General features: G+C 41.5%; 1 protein-coding gene across 3 annotated transcripts; it reads right to left on the bottom strand.

Moving 5' to 3' along the window:
- Positions 1–988: 988 nt before the first annotated feature.
- On the bottom strand, positions 989–21586 carry syt14b (synaptotagmin XIVb). 3 transcript variants are annotated; one of them, XM_085770921.1, is made up of 10 exons: positions 21454–21511; positions 17166–17213; positions 11834–11901; positions 8544–9533; positions 8192–8341; positions 6311–6570; positions 4817–5254; positions 3235–3415; positions 2844–2900; positions 989–1585 (listed from the first exon to the last, which is right to left on the bottom strand). In XM_085770921.1, the coding sequence occupies exons 4-10, from the start codon at positions 9466–9468 to the stop codon at positions 1269–1271; spliced, it is 2328 nt and encodes a 775-aa protein (XP_085627047.1). In that variant the 5' UTR covers positions 9469–9533; positions 11834–11901; positions 17166–17213; positions 21454–21511; the 3' UTR covers positions 989–1268. The 3 variants fall into 3 exon arrangements, with proteins under 3 accessions (XP_085627047.1, XP_085627048.1, XP_085627049.1); XM_085770922.1 differs by lacking the exon at positions 8544–9533 and having other exon boundaries at positions 6311–6573; positions 11834–11980; positions 21454–21586; XM_085770923.1 differs by lacking the exon at positions 8544–9533 and having other exon boundaries at positions 11834–11980; positions 21454–21586.
- Positions 21587–22646: the final 1060 nt, after the last annotated feature.

The following is a 22646-nucleotide window of genomic DNA, read 5'->3' as shown; positions in this document are numbered from 1 at the left end:
AAAGTGGCGTCAGATGCATAGTGTGTACCGAGTTACGCAAGACCACGATAATAATAATAATAATAATAAAAAAGATCTGTCTTTGTGTAAAAACACATGGAACTGGTAAACCGTTGGACTGAGATGAAAGCAGAAACCGATGAATGGATCTTGCATAATGTCACGTGCATGTAAACAAACTGTACAAAGCATAGCTCGTAAGCGTAGTTGCAGCATGTTGTAGGCCCTTGGTAACAGTCTTTTTCATTGCATCCTCTCTTCTTTGTCGTCAGTGGCTGTGACTGATAGAGAAATGTCTGGTGTGCTGGTGGCAGCTGAAGTCCAGAGAAGCCCAGAGAGGAGACGTGGGGAGGAGTCTGCTGCTTAGTCCTGGACCGAGAGAGCTCTTTGGTCCGGGTGTCAAGAAGAGACAGAAAATGTTTGGTAGTTTGTCTTAACATTGTCCTGTAAACAGTTAAGTTATTGTGTGTACATGCAGATTTTTGCTGTTTTCCCTCCTGTACTGTACTAGTACGTCTCCCTTTTTGCGCCTCGGAGCTGGAGTTTACACCTCCGCCTGTCTGCCTTTAGAGAGAAGTGGCAGATTAAAGGGAGCTCATGCAGTCTCTGGCAGTGAAGACTGGGAACCCATACCTGTCCTCACACCTGTATGCACACACACACACACACACACACACACACATATAACACACACGCTAGAGATGCACCGATCCAGTTTTTTCCGATCCAATCCGATACCGATAACTGGGCTGAGCGTATCGGCCGATACCCGATACCGATCCGATAACTACTGTTGAATGAATGAACCGTATACCTTGCCATGTGAGTGAAGGCATCAGGCTTGACATAAACATTTAGCCTTGTTAAAAAAAAAAGGTAACAAATTAACACAGATATAAATGTACTTAATATTATTTATTAACAAATAACAAAGTGTACATTAGCAGCAAAAATAAATAAATAAATAGCCTAACACTAGATCGCTGTATCTGTATTGCTGTGTATGATATTAATAAAAAAGAAACGACTGGATCGGAATGCTGGATCGGCCTAATGCATCCGATATCCGATCCAGCTAATTAGTCAATATCGTATCAGTAGCCTATCGGATCGGTGCATCTCTAAGTCACACACACGCACGCACGCACGCACATCTCACTTGCAAGGTGCTTCCTGCTCAGCCAGGAACTCTGAACATCCAGGGAATGCTGTTTAAATGAATCCAGTCTTTCCAAGCGCTCCTCCTCCTCCTCCTCCTCCTCCTCCTCCTATGTGTCGGTGAGCGTGTGCCAGTGGCAGACCTGCTGTCCCTCCGCCTCTTTCATCTCGCTCCAGTGGGCCTGCTGCTCCTCGCCGGTGCTGTTGAGGCCCAGGGAGACCCAGCCCACCTTCTCCCTGGGCCTCATGCTGCTCCGGCGGCAGAACACCGACAGCACCAGCGACACCTCGGACAGCTGGAAGAGCGCCACCTGGAACACGAACGTCTCCTTGTAGGTGGGGTTGGGCTGCCCGCGGCACACGGCCGTCTTGCACTTGGACATCTCCTTCCCCTTGGAGTCCAGCATGGTGAGCTTCACGTAGGTGTCTGAGGGGGAAAAAGAAAAGGAAGCGGTGAGAGAGTGCCATCCAGTGGTGGCACAGCAGTACTGAGGAAACGTTAGATAACTGTGTTACAGGGGTTTGAAGTGAGGCTTCCTCAAGGCCGACGGCGACGACTACCCTCAGACATTTTCCTTCTTGTTCTCTAATCAAAGACGGACGAGAAGCCAAGTTACAGAATTAAAGTCCTGGAAGATCAATAAAGACCTGGGAGCGAATGAGAGGAAACCAGAGGACTGTTGTACCAGTGGAAAACAGTGCTGCATAATAAGCTGCACATTTTTTAAAGGGTCAGTTCACTAAAGAAATTACGCTGAAAACTGATTTAAAAAGTTTATAAAGTTTTTTTTTTCTTAGTATTGACCAAATTGGACAGCTTTCATTGGAACTACTTTAAGTTTATAATGAGGTCTGTGGATAACAACAACACTGATTCATGTAGCTGTTGTCTGATGTCCAAGCACAATGTAGAGCATTCACAGACGGGCTGGTTGGATTACATAAATATGAACTTAATGTATTCATACACAAGGCTTTCATCTTCTCCTTTAATTTGGTCACCAACGGAAAGCATGCGTGATAGAAATCACAAGTAAGACGGTCAATTTTCAACTGATATCAAGTAAAAGAAGCACAACTTTAACAGCGTTGACACTTTTGGTTTTATCTTGCACTAAGAAAAGCTTATTTTTGCAAACTGGTACCATACACAGTGTAGGTAGGGTATGTACAAAAGTGGTGAACCAAAGTGGGCAGAGGATGTTGTTATGATGCTATGTGAAGCCCTTTGACACAAACTGTTTATAAAAATGGGCTATACAAATAAAATTGCCTTTCCTAAAGTGGTCAATTTTCAAATAATCCAATGCAAAGTTTGCACAGTTTATTGAAATTGTACCACTGCTTTTTTACTTTTGACCTTTTCTCGCTCTGAAACGCTTATTATTGCAAACTGGTACTGTATCATACACAGTGTAGCGTATACACAAAAGTGCAAATTTGAGTAAAATGGTCAATTTTCAACTAGTTTCAAGTAAAAAAAGCTTTGTCCAATCTGCACCAGTGTTGTCACATTTAAACGTATCTCTCAAAAATAATGAACTGAGCTGCATCCTTACCCTATATGTACTTTACTCAGTGATACTAACCCTAACTCTAAAGTTACCGAGCGTTTCAATGCTGAATATGCAAATATCTTTATTACTGATTAAGTGTTTTGGGTAATTCCCTGGTGACTTACTTACCTCTCATGATATAAAGCTGGCCCCCTACGAAGTGTTTTATACAACAAAACAGACCATCTGTGACACAACCACACACACAGCACACGAGGTTGGAAAGAAGAAAGAGAGGCAGCAGTCAGAATTAACAGATTACACACCAGAAGTAACTCTTGATAAGCAGCAATTGCTTCAGCATTACAGCTTTAGTTTCTTTCAAAAAAAAGGTTGCCAGGAAACATTTAAATGTAATGGTTCGCAGTTAGTTTTTATTACATGCTGCTGAGAGTCTTGCCAAAACAATTGCCTGGTGTATCAGGACCCTTAGAGGCTAACAAAGGAGAATTTTACTGGTTCAAGCTGCTACAAAACCTCAGAAATCAAACGTTTTACGGCGGTAAGCGTTTGTACTCACTGACGGGCTTATCGGACGCTGTGGTTTTGAAGTGGCTTCCCTGGATGACCTCAGCAGATAGCCGTCCTGTGGCGGAGTTGTAGATGAGTCCCAGCAGGATCTCCGGCAGCGACGAGTCCTCGGTGGAGCGGTAGGACAGAGCTCCGGCGCTGCGGGACACGCTCACCACAGAGCCGCAGCCCTGCGAGGGACGAAAACACAAAGTTAGTCAGTCAGCGGTGCTTCAGAGGGATTATTACCGGTACAGTCTGCACCGTACGCAGATCCTCCGTGGTTTGGAAAAGTCCAAGTTGTTGAGTTATGTAAAAAACTTTTCAGCCACATGCTCAAGTTTAATCAACGGAAAAATAATCTCAACCATAACTTGATTTTGACAGTTTTCATGGTCTCCAGATTGTGAATCTTCTGACTTTGTGTTACTCAACATTTCCCATCAGCCTCAGCTCTGCTTTGCTGTAAAGGGTTACTTCACCCAAAATCAATAATTCACCAATTTTCTACTCAACGTCAGGGTTCGGAGAACTTTGAAAGTCAATAAAGAGTTTTAATATAATGGCGGCGGTATCAATTTTGGGTGAAGTATCCCTTTAATTTCTAATCAGCAAATAATAACATGATAAAAAAAGATGTTGAGTTTCTCAGACCTTTCCCATCCCATCTTCTTGTAATTCTGTATATTTCCTCTGTGGGAAGTACATAGCAAGACTATGAAGCAAGAGCTTTTGATGAAATTATATAATTTGGAGTAAAACTTGAACCTTGTTTGAACAAGAATAGATTAGTTTTGACCTGAAATGATGAGTTACATAAAGGGATAGTTCAACATTTTAGCAAATTGGCCCATTGCCATAATTCCTATAGTCTTAGTAGTTGGTTTGTTACCTTTATTTGTCGGTGCAAACTATTTTTAATGTAAATTCATGCAAAACAGCGGATGTGCGTTCCTGTAGGGGGCAGCAAGCAGTCTCTGCATTTGCCTCGAAAACAACTCTGTCTCGTAACGTTCTGTTATTATCTCATAGCGTGGTGAATGTGCAGGTTACAACTTGTCCACCAGAGCGTTTTGGAGTTGTTGGATTGTGTATTTGATGAGTTTGATGAGCGAAACCAAGAAATCCCATTAGCCTCCATAGCGTAGCTCTGAACAGCTCACGGCTCTGCTCCACCGTTCTAAAAATAGCTTGCACCGACAATTAAAGGTAACGAACCTACTGCTATGACTATAGGGATTATGGCAATGGGCCAATTTGACAAAATGTTGAACTATCCCTTTAAGTGATTAATATTCTTTGCTAATTTATTTCAGCAAACATTGTGACAAACATTTTTTTGGTGTCTGATTCTCACATGAAATGAGGATTTTTGGCACATTGCTTCATGCATTGCATCAAATTTTTTTTTGCAAATAATAAATCAGAGCAGTGATTAAAAGACTCATTAGGTTCTGCCCATGACTAATTATTGGTGGTAAAACAGTGAGAGCAGGAACAAAGTTGATAAATGTTCTCTGTCGACCCAGTGTCATATTCCCTCAGACAAAACTGTACATGGTGCAAAATCTGAATTCACAAAGTGTTCTCACCGTGAGCTCGGAGCCGGGCTCCAGGGTGACAGGCAGAGCGATCTTGCCCTGCAGGTTGAGCTTAGTCAGGTAGAACACCTTCTCTCCCAGGACCTTCTCCTTTTTCATCCGCCTGATGCTGTACAGGCGGAATCGAACGGCGTAATCCCCCAGGGCCTCCTGTTCCACCCTGGAAAACTTGAATGTTTCCGTGAAGACGGGACACGGGCCCTTCTGCACGCCGGTCTTGGCCCGCTGCTTCTTGGTCGGCAGCAGGACCAGGTGGACCTGCCACGAGATGTTTCCCGTCTGTTTGAGGGCGGGGATGTCTGTTGCCGCGGTGACCGTGACAGCCAGCCACTGCTCGCTGGAGTCGTACTCGAAGGCGACGTCCAGAGTGCCGTACTTGGCGAGGGGCTCTGGCTCGTAGGCCGAGAGGAGCTGAGGACCGGAGCCATCCTGACGGAGAGAGAGAGAGAGGGAGAGGGAGAGAAAGAGAGGGGTGAGTTAGAGGAGGAGGGAGTTTGAAAGAGACTGAAAAAAAATTAATACTTGTAATCTCTGATAATTCATCTGTCATTTACATTACATTGATTAAAGCCATAATCAACATCAGTATCTAGTAAAAAACTAAACTAGATAGATTTCATTTACACTGATCTCACTTTTAAATATTTAACCATGTCCGTCTCTATTGATTTTCCCAGGAAATGTGCTTCTTAGAAAAGAGCTTATTGGTTTAAACAGGTTTTATGTCTCCATGTGTCCTTGATTTATGTGGTAACAAGTGTGAGAAAACACAGTTTACAGAACAACTCCCTTGTGCCCTAGTGTTAAGGATGGTTAATACAAAATACATAAAAATTTAAAAAAATTAATTAGGAATTGAAATCTTTTGTATCTTTTATAAATTTAAAGAAATATCTTAAGAATAATTTCCAAATTTTAAATAAATATCTTTATTAGAAATTGTAAAATGCTAAACAAGCTGCCGAATTAGTTATTAAAACACGAAATTGTTGAGATTCAAATTGTATTTTAAATATTTTTAAATATATATATATATATTTTGAATTTCTCAAAGCTTTTTAAAAATTCTAAATAAATACCCCCCCCCCACAAAAAAAAGAAAAGAAAAAAAAAACTGATAATTTATTTACAAACTCAGGTCTGCTACAACAGTATCTTCTTTTAAAAGCAGACTAAAAACCTTTCTTTTCTCACAAGCTTTTAGCAACATTTCCTTCTTTTTGTGCTTTTATATGTATTTACGTAATGTTGTGCTTTGTTTTGTTTTTGTGAAGCACATTTGCGTTTATCGCATGAAATGTGCTATATAAATAAAATTGTTGTTGTTATATACACAGTTAAAAAGTGGTTTAACATAGATGGTGATAACAACCCACAACAACACCGTCACAAAACACAGTGTGTTGTTGTTGTTGTCCATCTTTATAAATCAGCGGTGACCTCCAGGGCCGTACAGAGCAGCAGATCTAAGAGGGCAACGTTCACCTCTGGCCCCAGGACGGCGGTGCTGTCGCTGGGTATGTCCTCCTCACAGCCCTTGTTGAGGTAGCTCTCCGTGTCCTGGTCCACGCTGGCCTCGCTGGAGCAGCGGGGGCTGTCGCAGCGCTGGGGGGACGACCCCCTCCGGACCCCTCGCTCCGAGCGGGAGCGGGAGGACACGCAGGCGCCCGGGCCCTTGTCCTGGTACGGAGGAGGCTGCAGCTCCGTGAGGGAGGAATCCTTCTTTATCCTCTGGATGCTGTTGGCTGCTTCCATGACGGTGACACGAGGAGAAGGAGGAGACAGGAGGAGAAACGTGATATGGAAGGAGTGTTACTGGAGACATACTGTCCTCCGCAGAGATGTTCATTATGAATGCAACATACCGTCGACCCCAGAGTCAAGGTAACCTCTTAAAGTGTGCCGGACACACGGGTGAATCCATCTTTACAGACGTAGTATATTGTTATTGTAAATACTTGTATAGTTTATTTTCTAAAATTTGGAGTGGGGGGTTGGGGGACCAAGTCCAGGACGAGACCAAACCAAAGACCATTTTCAAGACCATTAATGTATTCACTACCAGTACTCATAAAAACTATGTGGCTTGATATTTATATTATTCCTCGGCTTAAAAGAAAAGATTATTAAGATACTTTATTGATCCCAAAGGAAATTCAAGTATCCAGTAGCGCATATAATATAATATAATATAATATAATATAATATAATATAATATAATATAATATAATATAATATAATATAATATATGCAGTAATATAATATAAGGGCATGGTAGAGAGACTTTTATGTAAAAGCTATACCACATTTACGTTTCGATTGAACAGAGCAAAACAGCACAAAACCTGTCAGTCTCCCACGTTTGACACTGGTGCAACCAGACTTTTCAGATGGTTACACAAGCATAAACTTTTGTAGAACTATTTTTTATTATCTTAAAGAGACATTTACGTCTCATTGCAGCTGTGGTCTTGACTGGTCTTGAGAAAATATCCTCAATCCAGCTCGAACGAGACCGAGACAAGACCAAGACCTTGAAAACGACCGGTCTCGAGTACCACAATGCAGCCAGTTAACTTAACTTACTGTAGCATGAAAACGGGAGGAAACAGCAAACTAACCCTCACCTCTGGGCCAAGACACGTTCCAGCACACAACCTCCTTTTTTTGGCTTACACTTTGGCTTTGAACATCATCACAAACAAATGAGATTAACAGGGTAATTAGTGATGTTTGGAGGAGCCAGTGGGTGGTTTTTGTTGCAGTCTTTGTGCTAAGCTACGCTAACCGCCTGCTGATAGCAGCTTCATATACTAATCTATATCCAATCCCAGAGTAGTATTGATCTCCTTTTATCTTCTGTGGCTCTTGTACGACAAGAAATTGAACCACTGAACTTCTGCTTTAGGATGAAATGTCGGGAGGATTTCATTTGAGAGGGTTAGATAAAACCAAATTCACTTGAAACTTGCCACAGAAGGAAATCATTACTCATATTATTTATTATAATATATCTATTTGAATCCACATCCTCAACCTTCTTGGAGTAAGTAAAAACTTCATTATAAACAAAACAATGTAAATGAAAAGTTAAAGACATAAAAAAGAAGCAAGCAAGAAAGACAACGACTAATAACGACAAGTTATGTGCTTCAAAGTGAAAGTTAAAACATTTGATAGAGCTCAAATTACAGCAGCACCACTAAAAACAGCACATAATTAGCTAATATGAAGGGAAAAATTAGTTTTTAAGTGACTTCTTGAATATAAATTTGTGTCTGATTGTTTTAAGTGACGCATTTATAGCTGATGATGTTTTCTAAAGAATAAATACAGTGTGTGTGTGTGTGTGTATGTTCTTCCTACCCTGTTCACTGGAGGCCTCGCTGCTGTATCCTCCCTGCTCGGCTGCGGACTCTTTGCGCTTGCTGCTCCACGCGGAGGAGGAGGTGTTGGTGTCCTGCTGGGCCGCGGCCTCGGGGCCTCTGTCCTCCTCGCTGTCTGACAACACGCCCTCTGCACAGTCAGACACACACAGATGTTTTACGTCCACACTGCATCATTGTCTCCTGAAAACACAGCATAATGTGGTGCAACACAACGCCCTGAAGAGGAGCCGAGATGCAGATGCTTCAGGTTGGAAAGAAAAGGAAAGACAAGACAAGAAGGAGAAGAAAACCAGAGTGGTGTTGAGACAAGAGTTGACACACCCTCTAACCTTGGTTTCCTTTCTTTTTCTTCTTGCTCTTCTTGCCTTTCTCCTTCTTTTTGGCCACATCTGTGCCGTTCTCTGACTTCTTCGAGTCTTTTCCCTTCTTCTTCTTGTCTGACTTTTTCTTCTTAACCTTTGAAGACTCTCTCGAGAGCCGTGCCTCTTCCTCCTCCTCATCCACCTCTCCTCCTTCCTCCTCCTCCGCTTCTTTTTTTTGCTTCTCCTGTTGTTTGGTCTCAGCTTCGGGAGCTTCATCATCACGCCCCTCACTCCTCCGCCGAGCAGCTGATCGGTCTCCGCCGGCGCCATCGCTTGTCTTTCCTTCTCGCTCGCCGCTGTCGTCCTCCTTCTCAGCAGCCTCCTCCTCTTGGGATTCCTCTTTCTTTTTCTGAGCCTTGGCTTCTTTCTCCAGCTGCTTCTCCCTCCTTTCTTTCCTCCTCTGCTCTCTCTTCTCCTCCAGCTCCCTCTCCTCTTTCTTCTTCCTCTCCTCCTCTGCTAACTCGGCCTCCGTCTTTTTAACGCGCCAGCAGCCGTCCCTCCATTCCCACTCCATCTGGCCCTGCGTGGACTCTCCCTCCGCCGAATCGCCAGCTTGGTTGTGTTTTGAACTCGTGTTATCGGCTTCAGGGTCTCGAGACATTTGCCACATGCTGCTGACTTTCCCCTCGTGTGCCGTGGCGGCCTGACTGGACCCCTGCCCGCCGCCGCCGCTGCCTCCACCTCCACCTCCACCGCCGTCATTCTCCCCTTCTTCATCCTCCTGCACCTTGTTGATGATGGTGGTGACCTGCTCGGTCAGCTGGTCGCTCACGGCGTAGGTGACGTCGCTGACCGCGTTGGCCAAGTCGTCCACGCGGCTGGTGACCGAGTCCAGGATGGAGGAAATGTTGACAGATGGGAGGGTCTGCTGGAAGCTCTTGAAGAAGGCCATGATGACTCAGCCTGGGCGGGGAGCTCGTCGCCACGCTGACCCACCAGATTAGATCTTCGGAGGCACTGACACGGACATGTGGTTGTTAGCGGGGTGCGGCGCCAGCATCACAGTGTGTGTGCGCTGGGACCGACATGTACATACACAACAACAACAACAACAACAACATGGCAAGACAGGAAATCTCTGTGTTTTTCATGTCGCTGTTTGTTTTCAGTGGAATAAATGCCAGACGTTTTTGTAGTTTGGGATTTAATCGGTTTATTTAATCAGCTGATTTGAGCCTTTCTCTGACATATTGGTATCTCTACACGCATTGGCCAATAAGAAACAAGATGAACTCTTTTTGTGCTTTTAAAAGGGATAGTTCAACATTTTAGCAAATTGGCCCATTGCTATAATCCCTATAGTCTTAGCAGTAGGTTCGTTACCTTTAAAGGGATAGTTCACCCAAAATTCAAATTTCACTCTATATTCACCCTCATGTCGACTAAGGGCTGGGAGAAGTTTCAGAGTCCTCTGTGCCTTCTCTGAGTTACAGCGGGGCTCCGTGCAGCACTGCATGTTGCAGACGAGCTGTATGGAGGTATTTGGATGTCTTTTGGTGTGTCTTTTTGGACGAAGAAAATTGAGCCCTGTTCGCTATACCGTCATATGGACATGCAGTGCTGCACGGAGCCCCGCTGTAACTCAGAGAAGACACGGAGGACTCTGAAACTTCTCCCAGCCCTTAGTCGACATGAGGGTGAGTAGATAATGAGTGAAATTTGAATTTTGGGAGAACTATCCCTTTAATTGTCAGTGCAAGCTGTTTTTAGAACGGCCGCAAGCTGCTCAGAGCTACGCTACGGAGGCTCGCGGCTCTGTTCCACCGTTCTAAAAATAACTTGCACCGACAATTAAAGGTAACGAACCTACTGCTATGGCAATGGGGTATTTATTTAGAATTTTTAAAAGCTTTGAGAAATTCAAAATTGAAAATACAATTTTTTTTTTACATTTGCCAAAATATTGAACTATCCCTTTAAACTTTGCAGGTTTAATTGGTCATTATTCATTCATTTATATAGGTTAAATAACGCATCTTCTTCATTATTAGCTTTTGCCCAATTTGTATTATTTACATTTATCACCAATAGTTTCCTGCAGTTCTGCACTGAGACCATGTTGACGAATAAAAGTTATATATTGTTAACCAGTAATATGTTGAGCCTTCATTAAATCACACGTGTTTGAACCATATAATGGGATCATTAAAATAAAATAAAAAAGTGTTACAATAGTGTGTAAACATGAGAATTATCAACTGCTTAATCATGTATTGGATTTCTATTTCTTAAATGTCACTATTGGCCCGGGATGACACCAAGTTAACTGGTAAATACAGGGTAATTGAGACCTTAATGTGAATATCTGTGATAATTCCTCGTTGCACAAGGCGATAGTGCAGTGATATTTACAACAGACGCTCTAGGGAATAACCAGCCATTAACATTTGCCTTCGCTGCCAAGCAATTCAAGTTAAGCTGTTTGGCTGCTGATCTCAGGTCTCATTACTCAGCCGCTATGCATCTACAGTGTTATTCTAACTGATAAGGACGGACGGTGCACAAAGACTCAATTTGTACAGAATTATCACTGAATTTCATTTTTAAGCAATGCTAAAGATGTTGAAATCATAGCATGGGTTATAAAGGCAACACGTTTCGGTCAACTTGAGCTCATTAGACCGAGGAGAGATGTGTCAATGTACGATAGCGTTCATGGTACTAGCAGTAAATCCTTGCAACTTGTTGTTGTATTTCTAGTATTTTGTTGTTATTGCAGTTTTATTCTACTTATTCTAATTATTAAATGACATTTTATTCTATTTCAAATTACTTCATAGTGTATTTTATTATTTCCCTTTCTGAATGTTGTTCTATTGTTTTCTTTTCTAATGTAAAACATTTACCCCCCTGTGTTTGAGATGTGGCATATAAATGAAGCTGCATTGTCTAACACCTGATTACATCTGCATGTCACAACTTCCACTTAAAATGCTAAAGCACCAGAAGCACAACAGTCTTTGTTTTGTGTCATAATTTGGGTCTATCCAGGGCAATGATGGAAACAGATGTATTATATCATCCTATAACTTCATTTACTGTTACTTTTATCCATGTTCTCTGCTGGATTACAAATATAATTTTTAGTTTTCCATCTTTTCTCCTTTGGTTTTGACCAACATTGCAGGTTTCTGTTTTGACTGTATATAGGACGGATATAAGAGGTGTTATTGTGAAACCACAGCAAACCTAACACTCAGCCTAATGTGTGTGTGTAAGTGTGACAACTGTGGTAACACCGTGAGTGTGTCGAGTACCTGGCTGGGCGTTCTTATAGCCACTGAGATGTGACAGATCGTCAGGACTCCCGACTGACAGCTTGTTGCTGAGGTAAAGAAAAAACAGAGCCATCAACGCCATGAAGGCTGCAATGGAAGACAGGACACCCAGAAGCTCAGGAGAGACTGAGGAGAAGAAGAAACAGAAATACAGAGGGAGGGAAGAGGGGGAAGAAAGAAAGACAGAAAAAAAGACACAGAAATTAGACACAGACAAACATAAGCAATACTGATTATGGAGATGTAGCAGTTTAAATTCCCAAAGTCAGCCAAAAGAAAAAATGTCCCCGTGGCTATAGATAAAGCGAAACACAGATGGCTGTAAGCTGGAAAACGCTTTTAAAGGTTGTAAACAAGTCGACTTTGATAGCACAAATCATTTGGTTTGATGATATACATCTTATTTTGAAATCAAACTCCTCAAGTGTTGCCTTGTCAGCGGAGTATTAGCTATTGTACTTTGAAGTGCTTTTCCCACTTCAAAGGCAGACCAGATGCAATCTACAGCGCCGTATGTAGGCCAACCGTACTCCATGTAACCGTGCAGCCCCAGTTGCTGGCGATGTGCTATTTTTATGACGGCCTCAAAGGGACTGTATCTGACTGAAACGCAGACTCACTAAAGCCAGCAGAACCGCACTGAGCCGGCACTTAATAGGCTACAACACTGACGCACCGCGGTGTAATAGCTGAAGAAAAGGGGGATGTCAGTGGACGATAAAGCATTGAGCGGCATTTCTAAAGGCCAAATGCCTCCGTGGAAAAAAGGGGGCAGCTTATAAAGTAAAGCATACTGCAGGCGAGGTGCAGCGATAAGGAGAGTCTGAGCTATAATTCAGTTTCTGATCCCCGTATTCAACGACGAGGCCGCGCTTTATTAGAGAAACCAACCTGAAAGGCTTTACATGCACACACAGGTGTTTTCAATTAGCTGTAATGAATTAACACTTCACCCCTTCGCTCAAACACTGATTGTCTAATCAGAGCTTACAGCAATCATAGCTAACCACCATACATCACAACGCTGTTAGATTTGACCCATAGTCCAGGTCCAACTCGCTCAAATGACTGGCTTACTTCTAAAGTCCCCAGGGTTCAGACTGAACTTGGTAAGTCTGCCTTTTGCCATGATGCACCTGCCTCCTGGAATGATTTTCAACTCACACTTAAAATCAATGTTCCTCTATCCTACGGACATTACAAAAACATAATCTCAAACCTTCCTTCAACTTCAACTTCAACTTCAACTTCAACTTCAACTTCAACTTCAACTTCAACTTCAACTTCAACTTCAACTTCAACTTTACTGTCCACTGAGGGAAATTTTCTTTGCAGGCAGGTAAAAACATAAAACATAGGAAGCACATTCACACAAGTTTTGATACATACCCTGGAGGGCAACTGAGGGCTGCACTATCATTACATTGTTGAAAAAATAGAGTGAATCTGTTCATTTCTTAAGATTTAAATTAAGTTAAGTAATAGTTTGTGTTATAAATAAATTCTGTAATCTGTTTGTCCCACAGTCTGTAATTGTTTTTTTTAATTTAACCTTTTGCAATTGTGTTTTGTCCTAATTTATATGCTTTTTATATGTGCTCTTGCACTGAATACGGTTTGTGATCCCGGTAACATTGCAAATGAGGGCAAAGACCTCAGTGTCCATTTCTAGAATAAATAAATGTTTGATACTGATGATGATGATAGCAAGTCTGTCAAGCTCTTGTTTACGTTACTTGTTCAGCACTTACAGTAATAAGATAATTTTAATAATTCACAAATGATTTTTTGTTTATAATACTGTATAATTGCCTTTTGTGACACTTCTACTTTTTTATATTGTTGGTCTGCAACTCTGCCTATCTGTTGATTTTCAATGTCAGAGTGGCAATGTGGTTTAAGTGCAAATACCAAACTTTCCTAATTCTTAGCATTCCAAATTTGAGGATATCCTGTATTATATGATAATTTTCGGATGATTATTGTGGGTTTTCTTGAGCTAGTAATTAAATTTAATTAAATTATTAAATTTAAAGGGATAGTTCAATATTTTAGCAAAGGATCAGGGTCAGGGTGCAGGTCACGAGAGCGTTTTGGAGTTGTTGGATTTTGTATTTGATGAGTTTGATGAGGGAAACCAAGAAATACCATTAGCCTCCGTAGCGTAGCTCTGAGCAGCTCACGACTCTGCTCTGTTCTAGAAATAGCTTGCACCGACAATTAACGGTAACGAACCTACTGCTATGACTATAGGGATTATGGCAATGGGCTAATTTGCCAAAATGTTGAACTATCCCTTTAAAAATAGTGACATTTTATGTAAATGTTAGTACATTAAACTGATCAATTCACCAAACATTCAGGAAAAAATCAAACGATTAAAATGATAATTATTTGTGTATCCCTGTAAAGGAGAATGAAATGGTGGTGCAGCTCAGGCCGATGCGTCTGGTGGAGCAGACACAGCCCAAATGTTGCAGCATGTGGGTTGTAGCAGGTGCACGTACCCACAGCACTCATCACCAATTACTGATTAAACGGGTCAAATGTGTGAGAACTGGTATCTCCCTGAGAGCACGAATGAGAGAGGAAGAAAGAGAAAGAAAAATAACAAAACAGAGGCACACTTTGTCAAAGCACAACGCTGAACTTACTATGGACAGACTTGTTTCACCATGGCAACAGGCAGAGACCACTGCAGCCTGACAACTGCTGCTGCTTGCTGCAGACTGCCGAAATGATGAATGCTAAAAATTCCCAAGATGCCGGAGAAAGAGAGACAGAGAGACAGATACGGTGGCAGAGTCTTACCTTTTCTAAATGAATATCCTATTTAAAGGGCAGCTGCTCCCAAAAAGCAACCACCACTACTTCTGCCTGCTACAGATACAGTAGAAAACGGCCTCAGTGGGTGGAAACACAAAGCCGTCCTGCTCTGAAGTGATCCGACATGTAATAAATCCCTTACACTTAGTCCTGTCCAGCACTTGCCAGGCTTACGTATCAACTCTCACTGCCGTCAGTTGTGTTGATTGAGCCACCGTGACCTCTGCAAACACAACAGCTACAGCAACGTCTGTCCAAAATGAGCAGCGTATGGCCCCGCGCCCCCGCCGTGTGATGACACTTCATACATGGCCCTGCTCTGTAAATGTCAACGACAGTTAAATAATTTAGACAACTAAAGTAACCCGATCCCTCCATGCAGTCCCAACGTACACTGGAAAAGTGGAGTGGCAGCGAGCCAGTCCATCACGGAGCTCACTGTGCCATCACTTCGTTTTTGTGTGAAACTCACAACACTCGAGAAAGTCTGATACTTTTCTCCCTGTCAGAGCAGATCAGAGCTGATGTTATTGTTTCTTTTTCTCTTTCTCTGCCTTTTTTTTTTTTTACTTTTATCTTTTTTTATACTTTATTGTATCAGACCCATGTGTTGTACCCATTTGTACGTGCACATTGAGTTTCAGAGTGTCCCTTGGAGAGCACAGTAATTGCCTAAAATGATGAATAAAGTGATAATAACACTGGATCATCCCGTATAATACAAGACTGTCTCACCCTACTCTAATGCTACACTACGTTTTCATATGCCTGGTTTGACTTAAAGGGACAGTGTGTAACTTATTTGGATTTTTATTAGCAAAAATCAAATATTGCTTTCATAAATACGTATTTTACCGAAGTCTAATCACAATCGCATACAAATGAAAGCTTTCTAGTAGGTTAAAATGAGTTGTTTACAAATACATAGGTGGCGGTGCACCCACCGGAGGCTGCCATGTTGCATCGCCATCTTTGAATACGGAAGCCAAAAGGGGACAAACATGGCTCAAAGTCAAACGCTCTATTGAGTGTCTGTGACTAAGCTTGTGCAGATCCTCTATTTGGGGGGGGGTTTGTCGTTATAAAACACAGACACAGTGCTACAGCTGAGCAGCATTTGTAGCTAAATCTTCCGATGTTTAAGTGTTTTTATACAAAGTGCAGCCAAACACCAGGCTGAAGAGAGAGGAACAGCAGAGGCTCCTCTGTGGAGCTGCAGGTGAACCAGCTGGAGACCGCAGCGCCATCCTTTTTTTTTTTTTTTAGCAGCGCTGTTGTTACAGGTGATGCACATCTATGGCCGTGAACGTTTGTCCTCTGATCTTCCCTCACGGGGACTGCGCTGCATAACTGGCACATACTGTAAGTCGCTCCTGTGTGAATTTTTGCTGCTAAATATGACTGAAGGAACGTCACTTTGCCAACGGGAAGGGTAAGCTTGAGAAACAAGAAAATCAAATGTTTCACGTGACATAGGGGCAAAGTGTTAAATCAGAATGACAGGCACCGTCATCGTTTCCCTATTGAAATAAATAAAAAATGATAATACATAAGGGGCCCACTTCAGTATTTTTTCAGGGGGCCCAGAAATTCTAGCAACGGCCCTGGTTGTCCCACATAAAAACAGTCTTTGTACTACACTGGGGTTTTTTCTGGTCAACCTATTTATCGGTCTGTATGCAGGATAAACAATAAAACATAAGAATAATAAATTAGAATAAATCTTTCTTTTTGTTTTTTACAGCGTGTGTACTGAAGCTGAACACATGTCTCTTAAATGAGCCTCAGGATTCAATCTGCTGTACTGACAAACAAACATGAAAGTGAAGCCACTCAGCCACGCCATGTAAAAACTGAAAAATGAACAACAACCGAAATGTTTGTGTCAAATAAACATGAGGGAAACAAATCACCATGTCAAGTTTCCACATAAATGGGTCACAGATGGAGACAAATTACGTAAAAGTTCCTCATCAGGACTGCTGGCTTTCATTAATTTACTCGTGTAGTAACTTTTATCCCACTGTTATCCCAGATTTTGGACCAGCGCATACCTAACTCTGCTGTTGTTTACCCCACATGCTTGTTTAAAAAAGAGGTAGGCAATCTGGAAATGTTGCTTACACATAGACCTCGGATACGAAACAAAACCTCCACGCTGAATAAATCATGAACACACAGCTGCCGTCTTTTGCTGAAGTGAACTAAAACTTGATATGCCATGCATAATTCACACACAGACATTATGCTTTCTGGAATTTATATAGACAAACTTCCTATACAAGAAACTTTTCTGTGAAAAGACGGGGACGTTGAGAGCTCAGGCATAATATTTCGATGTAGAAATCCCTGGCAAATCGCTCATCCTGCCAAACAGACCTTCAGGGGTCAAATAAACAAACACACAAACACCAAGAAAAAAAAAAAGCACTATGTTTATTGATGCTCAAGTGCAGGGATAAGCTCGGCTGTAATGTGGCCTTACCTCGTCTGGCACAGATGAGCTCATGAACACCACAGTTTCTGCCCCCTCCTGAGAGAAAAGAGACAGATGAAACGGAGTCAGGAGGTTAAAGTATGACTGCATGTACTGTAGAAACATATGCTCAGGCCTCAGGTTAGAGGAGCTGGCAGATGGTCATCGTGTCAGCAAACATAAACCTGATTAGCTGAAACCAACTGAAAAGGGGTCATTTTGGGTATCAAACTAACATAAATTTGCAAAATTATGATAATATACAATTATTATCATATTATTGTATAATGTGCATGGAAGTTCAAATCATCTGTCTTAAAGGAATTGTTTAACATATTGGGCAATACACGTTTTCCTGCAATTAGATAACATGACTGACACCTCTCTCATGTTTGTATATTAAAAATAAAACTGGGAAAAGCAGCTGACTACAGTATCTATAAAAACTATAAATATGGGAGTGTTCCCTTTAGAAAAACACCTACGCTGGCTGCCCCTGTTTCCAGTCTTCACTGTGTGTAAGATAAGATAACGTCTCCTGGTTTCAGCTCCATATAAAACAGAGAAACATGAGAGGTTCATCATCTAACTCTCAGCAAGAAATTGTCTTTACCAGATTTTTAAAATATCATAATGCACTTTAAAACAAACACTTTTACACTGTTCTCTCTATGTGGGTCAAAACTGTGCTAAAGCACACTAATGTAATAAATTATAAATTAACTATTAAATGCAGTGATTATTAATATAATGCATGTTTTATAAGATTTGAATATCAAGATCACAAGTTCCCTCGAATGCCGCAAAAATAAATCTCTACCCAGACATCAAAAATGTACTTTCTTTTTTTTTCTTGTACAATTTCCAAAGTCCTACTGCTGCTTATTGACCTCATTGTTGTCAAATTAAATGATAACGAGTCTAAAACTGTAAAATAATAACCAAAATGTAAAAGTTTGAAATGTAAATGCACTCAGTTTGGTCAGCCAACTAGATCACTAAGAAAAGTAATGAAGGTCGTGACCTCTTAAGCCCTGGTAACAGCTGTCGTATTACTGTCAACTCAATCATCATAGTAATTATTTATAACTAATAGGAGCTTTTACGTTATCTGGAGACGTGTTTGACCTTTTTTCACTCACTGATATTGCTTGTTATTACATAACCTGATGGTTATTACATATCGGTTTCTTCAACGTCCCCTCCCCCAGGGCTTAAGTTAATGAAAGACAGCGACACTCGTATCACCATCACACATTCACACCCACACAGGCTTATGCACTTACACACTCACATTTGCACAATATCCCTCGTGGCTTAACACTTCGGTGTTTAATGATTCAGATGTCTGCAGTAGCGAGAGGGTGGCAGGAGCAGATCTGTATCAATGTGGTTTGGGAAGATATTAAAGATGGTGGAAATGTCTTTGTTGACAAGATTTTTCACGTCATGCAGCAGACGATTTTTCTCCCACAACAACAACACAGCTCAATTTCCTTTTAAACAAATCATCCATGGATTACTGTGTCACTCTCCTCACATCGAGGATTGGATACTGAAAGTGGTCTGAGGCACGGACTTGATGCCAAGATGAAGAGAGAGCACTGAAGCAGATTGTCTTCAGTCACACAGCAGACAGACAGCGTGCAGACCAATTCACTTAACGGTACAGAAACTCTCTTGTAGAAGAAATCAAAGTGCACAATTCATAATCCTTAACTGCACTACCAGCCAAAGAATGATGTAAATTACACTTTAACAATCTGCCTTTTCCAGGGGTCATGTTATAGGGTACCTTACAACTTCACTCTCAAGCTTTTCTGCAGCAATTGAAGCAGAGTAAGTCATGAAATTTCATGCAAACAGGTGTCCCAACTTTGAAGCCCTAGCTCTGTATAGAAAGACACTGCTGGAACAAACTGTTTCAGCATCCTCTGAGACTTCCCTGGACAATGCAGGAACAGAAAGTTGTACTGTATGCAACTATTTTTAGAGGTAAGAAAAAAGAAATCAGACAGGTTGGACTGGGGTTCATCCTACAGCAAGATAATGACCCTCCAGACTCAAAGCATACTGAACTTCTTTAGGATGAACTGGACAAAAGGTGAAACCGAAGTGACCTACGAGTTCAACATGTTGTCAACAAACTTTCCAAACAATGTTTCATTTCACAATCTAATCATATTTTGTTCTAGAAACAATCCTGCCAAAACAGAGGAGCTCTAAAACTTTTGAGTGTAGCCTTTAGTTTGGGCAGGACTTTTTTTGTCTCAAAACAAATACACCACTCTGCACCAGTGGAGGTCAACTATCAAAGTAACACAATAATAATGCATTAATGCAAATTCATTTCAGCCACACTATTATGCAAAATCAACACATGTTCTTTCATACTGGCGTTCTGGCCCCAACAATAGTTTTAATACAAACCTGGATCAAAACTAATCTGGCTCTGCTAATAGTTACCACTCAGATGACACTGTCGTGACATCATTTGATCATATTTGTCATCATTGCACTTGCATAAAGCAAGCATATATGCTTATATTGTATTGTATATATGCTATATACAATTTAAAGGGATAGTTCAACATTTTGGCAAATTCGCCAATTGTCATAATAACTATAGTCACAAGACTAGGTTCATTACCTTTAATTATCAGTGCATGCAGGTCTAAACTTGTCCACGAGAGCGTTTCAAGTTGCTGGACTGTGTATTTGATGAGTTTTCGCTGAGCAGCTCCCGTCTCTGCCCCTCAAAACAACATGCACACTGCACAGATAATTAAAGGTAATTAACCTACCACTATGACTACAGGAATTATGGCAATAGGCAAATTTGCCAAAATGTTGAACTGTCCCTTTTATGTAAATTCTTAACATTTTTTAAAAATCAATTAACAGCCCTAAAAATAATATAATGTAATATCCTGTTATATCATATGATACAATATAATTACATGTTCCCCTTTCACAAAATTCATAATATTTTGAGTGTAAAAAAGGACCTGACTAACACAGACAATCTAATAAATGATACATGGTAGTCTGTGTACGGTTCAGTTATGATATTAATATCTCCATCGCCCTGCCCGGAGTGAAAGTGTGGGCTACCTGGTGTCACGGTGTATCAGCAAACACTGCTGCACGCATGGCTACACGTGACACAATAAGAACAGCGTCCGTAACGGGACAGAGGGGGGGAACTGCACGCGCCTACTCCTCACTGACTGACTGCATGCATCCTTTTGTCGCTGCTCGGTGTCCAGGTCACTTTCACTAAAACCTTGAGGAGGAGGAGACACTTATCCATAGCCGTGTACAGCTTATCGTGTTATAGCCGTGCACATCACCCGTAGCCTGATCGAATAGAATAGAATATAGTGATAGATTTAAAAAGGAAAAAAAACAAAACAGGTAAAAATAAATAAATAGGCTATGTGATATAGGCTAAGAAAGAAAGAAAACACAATCTTGCAAGCACTGCATTCCCATTCAATAAAAACAACTCTGTTATTGCACGTTGTGTTCTTGCACATGCATAATGTTTCAGTCAGTCAGTCAGCTGCAGTTAGTGCAGTTATCTTTCATATAATATTAATGCTACTAATGAGCTGTTATACTGACTGGACGGGATAAACACGTCTCTCCGATGCTGTACACACTGAGCATCATCACCTGCACGTGCCTACGGCGGAGTTATTTCGAACTCGGAACGTTCTTTTTTTAAACCGTTAACACATAAACAACATTCTATATTCATCCGCTGAATCATAATAGTTCATCCAGTGACAAAAAACTATTAGTGCTGCTGTGATTTAAAGCCCAGTATTTATTTACATCATTCACTACCACTGTCACGTGTGTGTCTTTATCAATTATTTTTTCTCCAATGTGATAGTCTATTTCAGAGAACCACAGCACCGTCCGGGGCAGCGGGGGCTGTCTGCGCCTCTCTGCCCACTTTGAGCTCCACTTCCCCGGCGCTGAGAGACCACAACGTCCCCGCATCAGTGCAGGTGTCCGCGGCGCCTCAGCAGCATCACCAGCCCCCGTACAGCTACCGTAGTTAGCTGCCGTCCCAGCTCCGGAGCACTGCGGTAACACTCGAGACGTGATTTGTAGCAGGCTATACATAAACTGGATAAACAATGGCAATGATAATGGTAACGGTGGTGACAAAGCCCGTGAATAAACACTGTCATTTTTTATATATTTTTTGTAAACCCGCGTTATCATTCTTCCCCGAGCAAAGTTTTACACGAGTCCCGCAGGACACCTGAGACCGAGTACTTACCGTCAATCGCCATGATGCTCCGTCTCGGACTCTACCAACTGTGGGGGTAAAGGGGGGGTGGGTGGGATGGAGATGGAGATGGGAGGTCATTCATGAACCGGTGTGTGTGAGAGAGAGTGAGAGTGAGTGAGTGAGTGAGAGAGAGATTGATTGTGTCAGCATTTAAGCTCTTTGACAGAAGGTATAGGTAGGATTCAAGTTATATAATACAATATAATACCAACATGGTGTAGCTTCTCTTATTACTGAGAAAGGTAACATGATATGATGTGGGTTGTGCATGAATGGACCAATGTGATATCTTATAGGCTATTATATGATGTCTGATTATGATATTTTACAGTAATTATATTATTATAGCAGCAACTCCTTCTCGGTAATAAGAGGAAATACACCACATATGGTATGTATGGATCAATGCACAACAGGTAGGTATCCAGGGGGAGAAAAATTACAAAGCAGACATATTGTGTGTTGTTATTTCGTGGTTGTGATAGTTTTGCCCCTTTCTTCACTAATCTTGAGCACCTTTGTGGTCATTTCATGCCCCTTTATAATAAGAATGAGTCTGTTTCTTTGACATTTTGCTGGTGAACTTTAGGGGAATGTTAAGCACACTTAGCCTATGCTTAGTGGTGTAGGCTTTATTTCAACTTGTTTGTTCTCCTCTTCACTGTTCATTCTTTACTACTAGGCCCAGGTGATCAAGGGTCAGGGCACTCATCCCAAACAATCCTCCCATGTCAATATAAGGCCTGACTTGCAGGTCTGTGAGGACCAGTCAAGATTTTCTACACCATGGGAAAACCACGTCTTTCTGCAGAGTTGCCGTTATACCTTAAATATTGCCACAAAGTTAGGATTGGAACACTGTATTTTTCTGTAATATAATTGCATTAAAGGGGAACTATGCAAGTCTGGTCACTTTTCCTCTGTTTTGCTAACCTTCCTCTCGGCCATGTGCATTTGTTTTTAGCAAAACCAGCGAAAAATCAATCAATGGAACAATGGATAACCATATTTATCATATACGATGTTAAGACGTGTATATATAGTTTTATCTGTCATAAAAAAAGACATTGCAAGTTACGGGGCAGGTTTGTGTCACGGTGCCGTAGAGACGAGAGCTGGGACACCGGCTAGGAGGCTATGATCTTGCAAGATTGGTTTTCAGCCAAGAGATGCTACGTGGA

This window comes from Trachurus japonicus, chromosome 24 (genome assembly GCF_045865225.1).
Source record: "Trachurus japonicus isolate A0001 chromosome 24, Traja_1.0".
In the NCBI taxonomy this organism is placed as follows: Eukaryota; Metazoa; Chordata; class Actinopteri; order Carangiformes; family Carangidae; genus Trachurus; species Trachurus japonicus.
The sequence above is the reverse complement of the archived record's forward strand: the minus strand, read 5'-3'. Positions and strand labels throughout refer to the sequence as shown.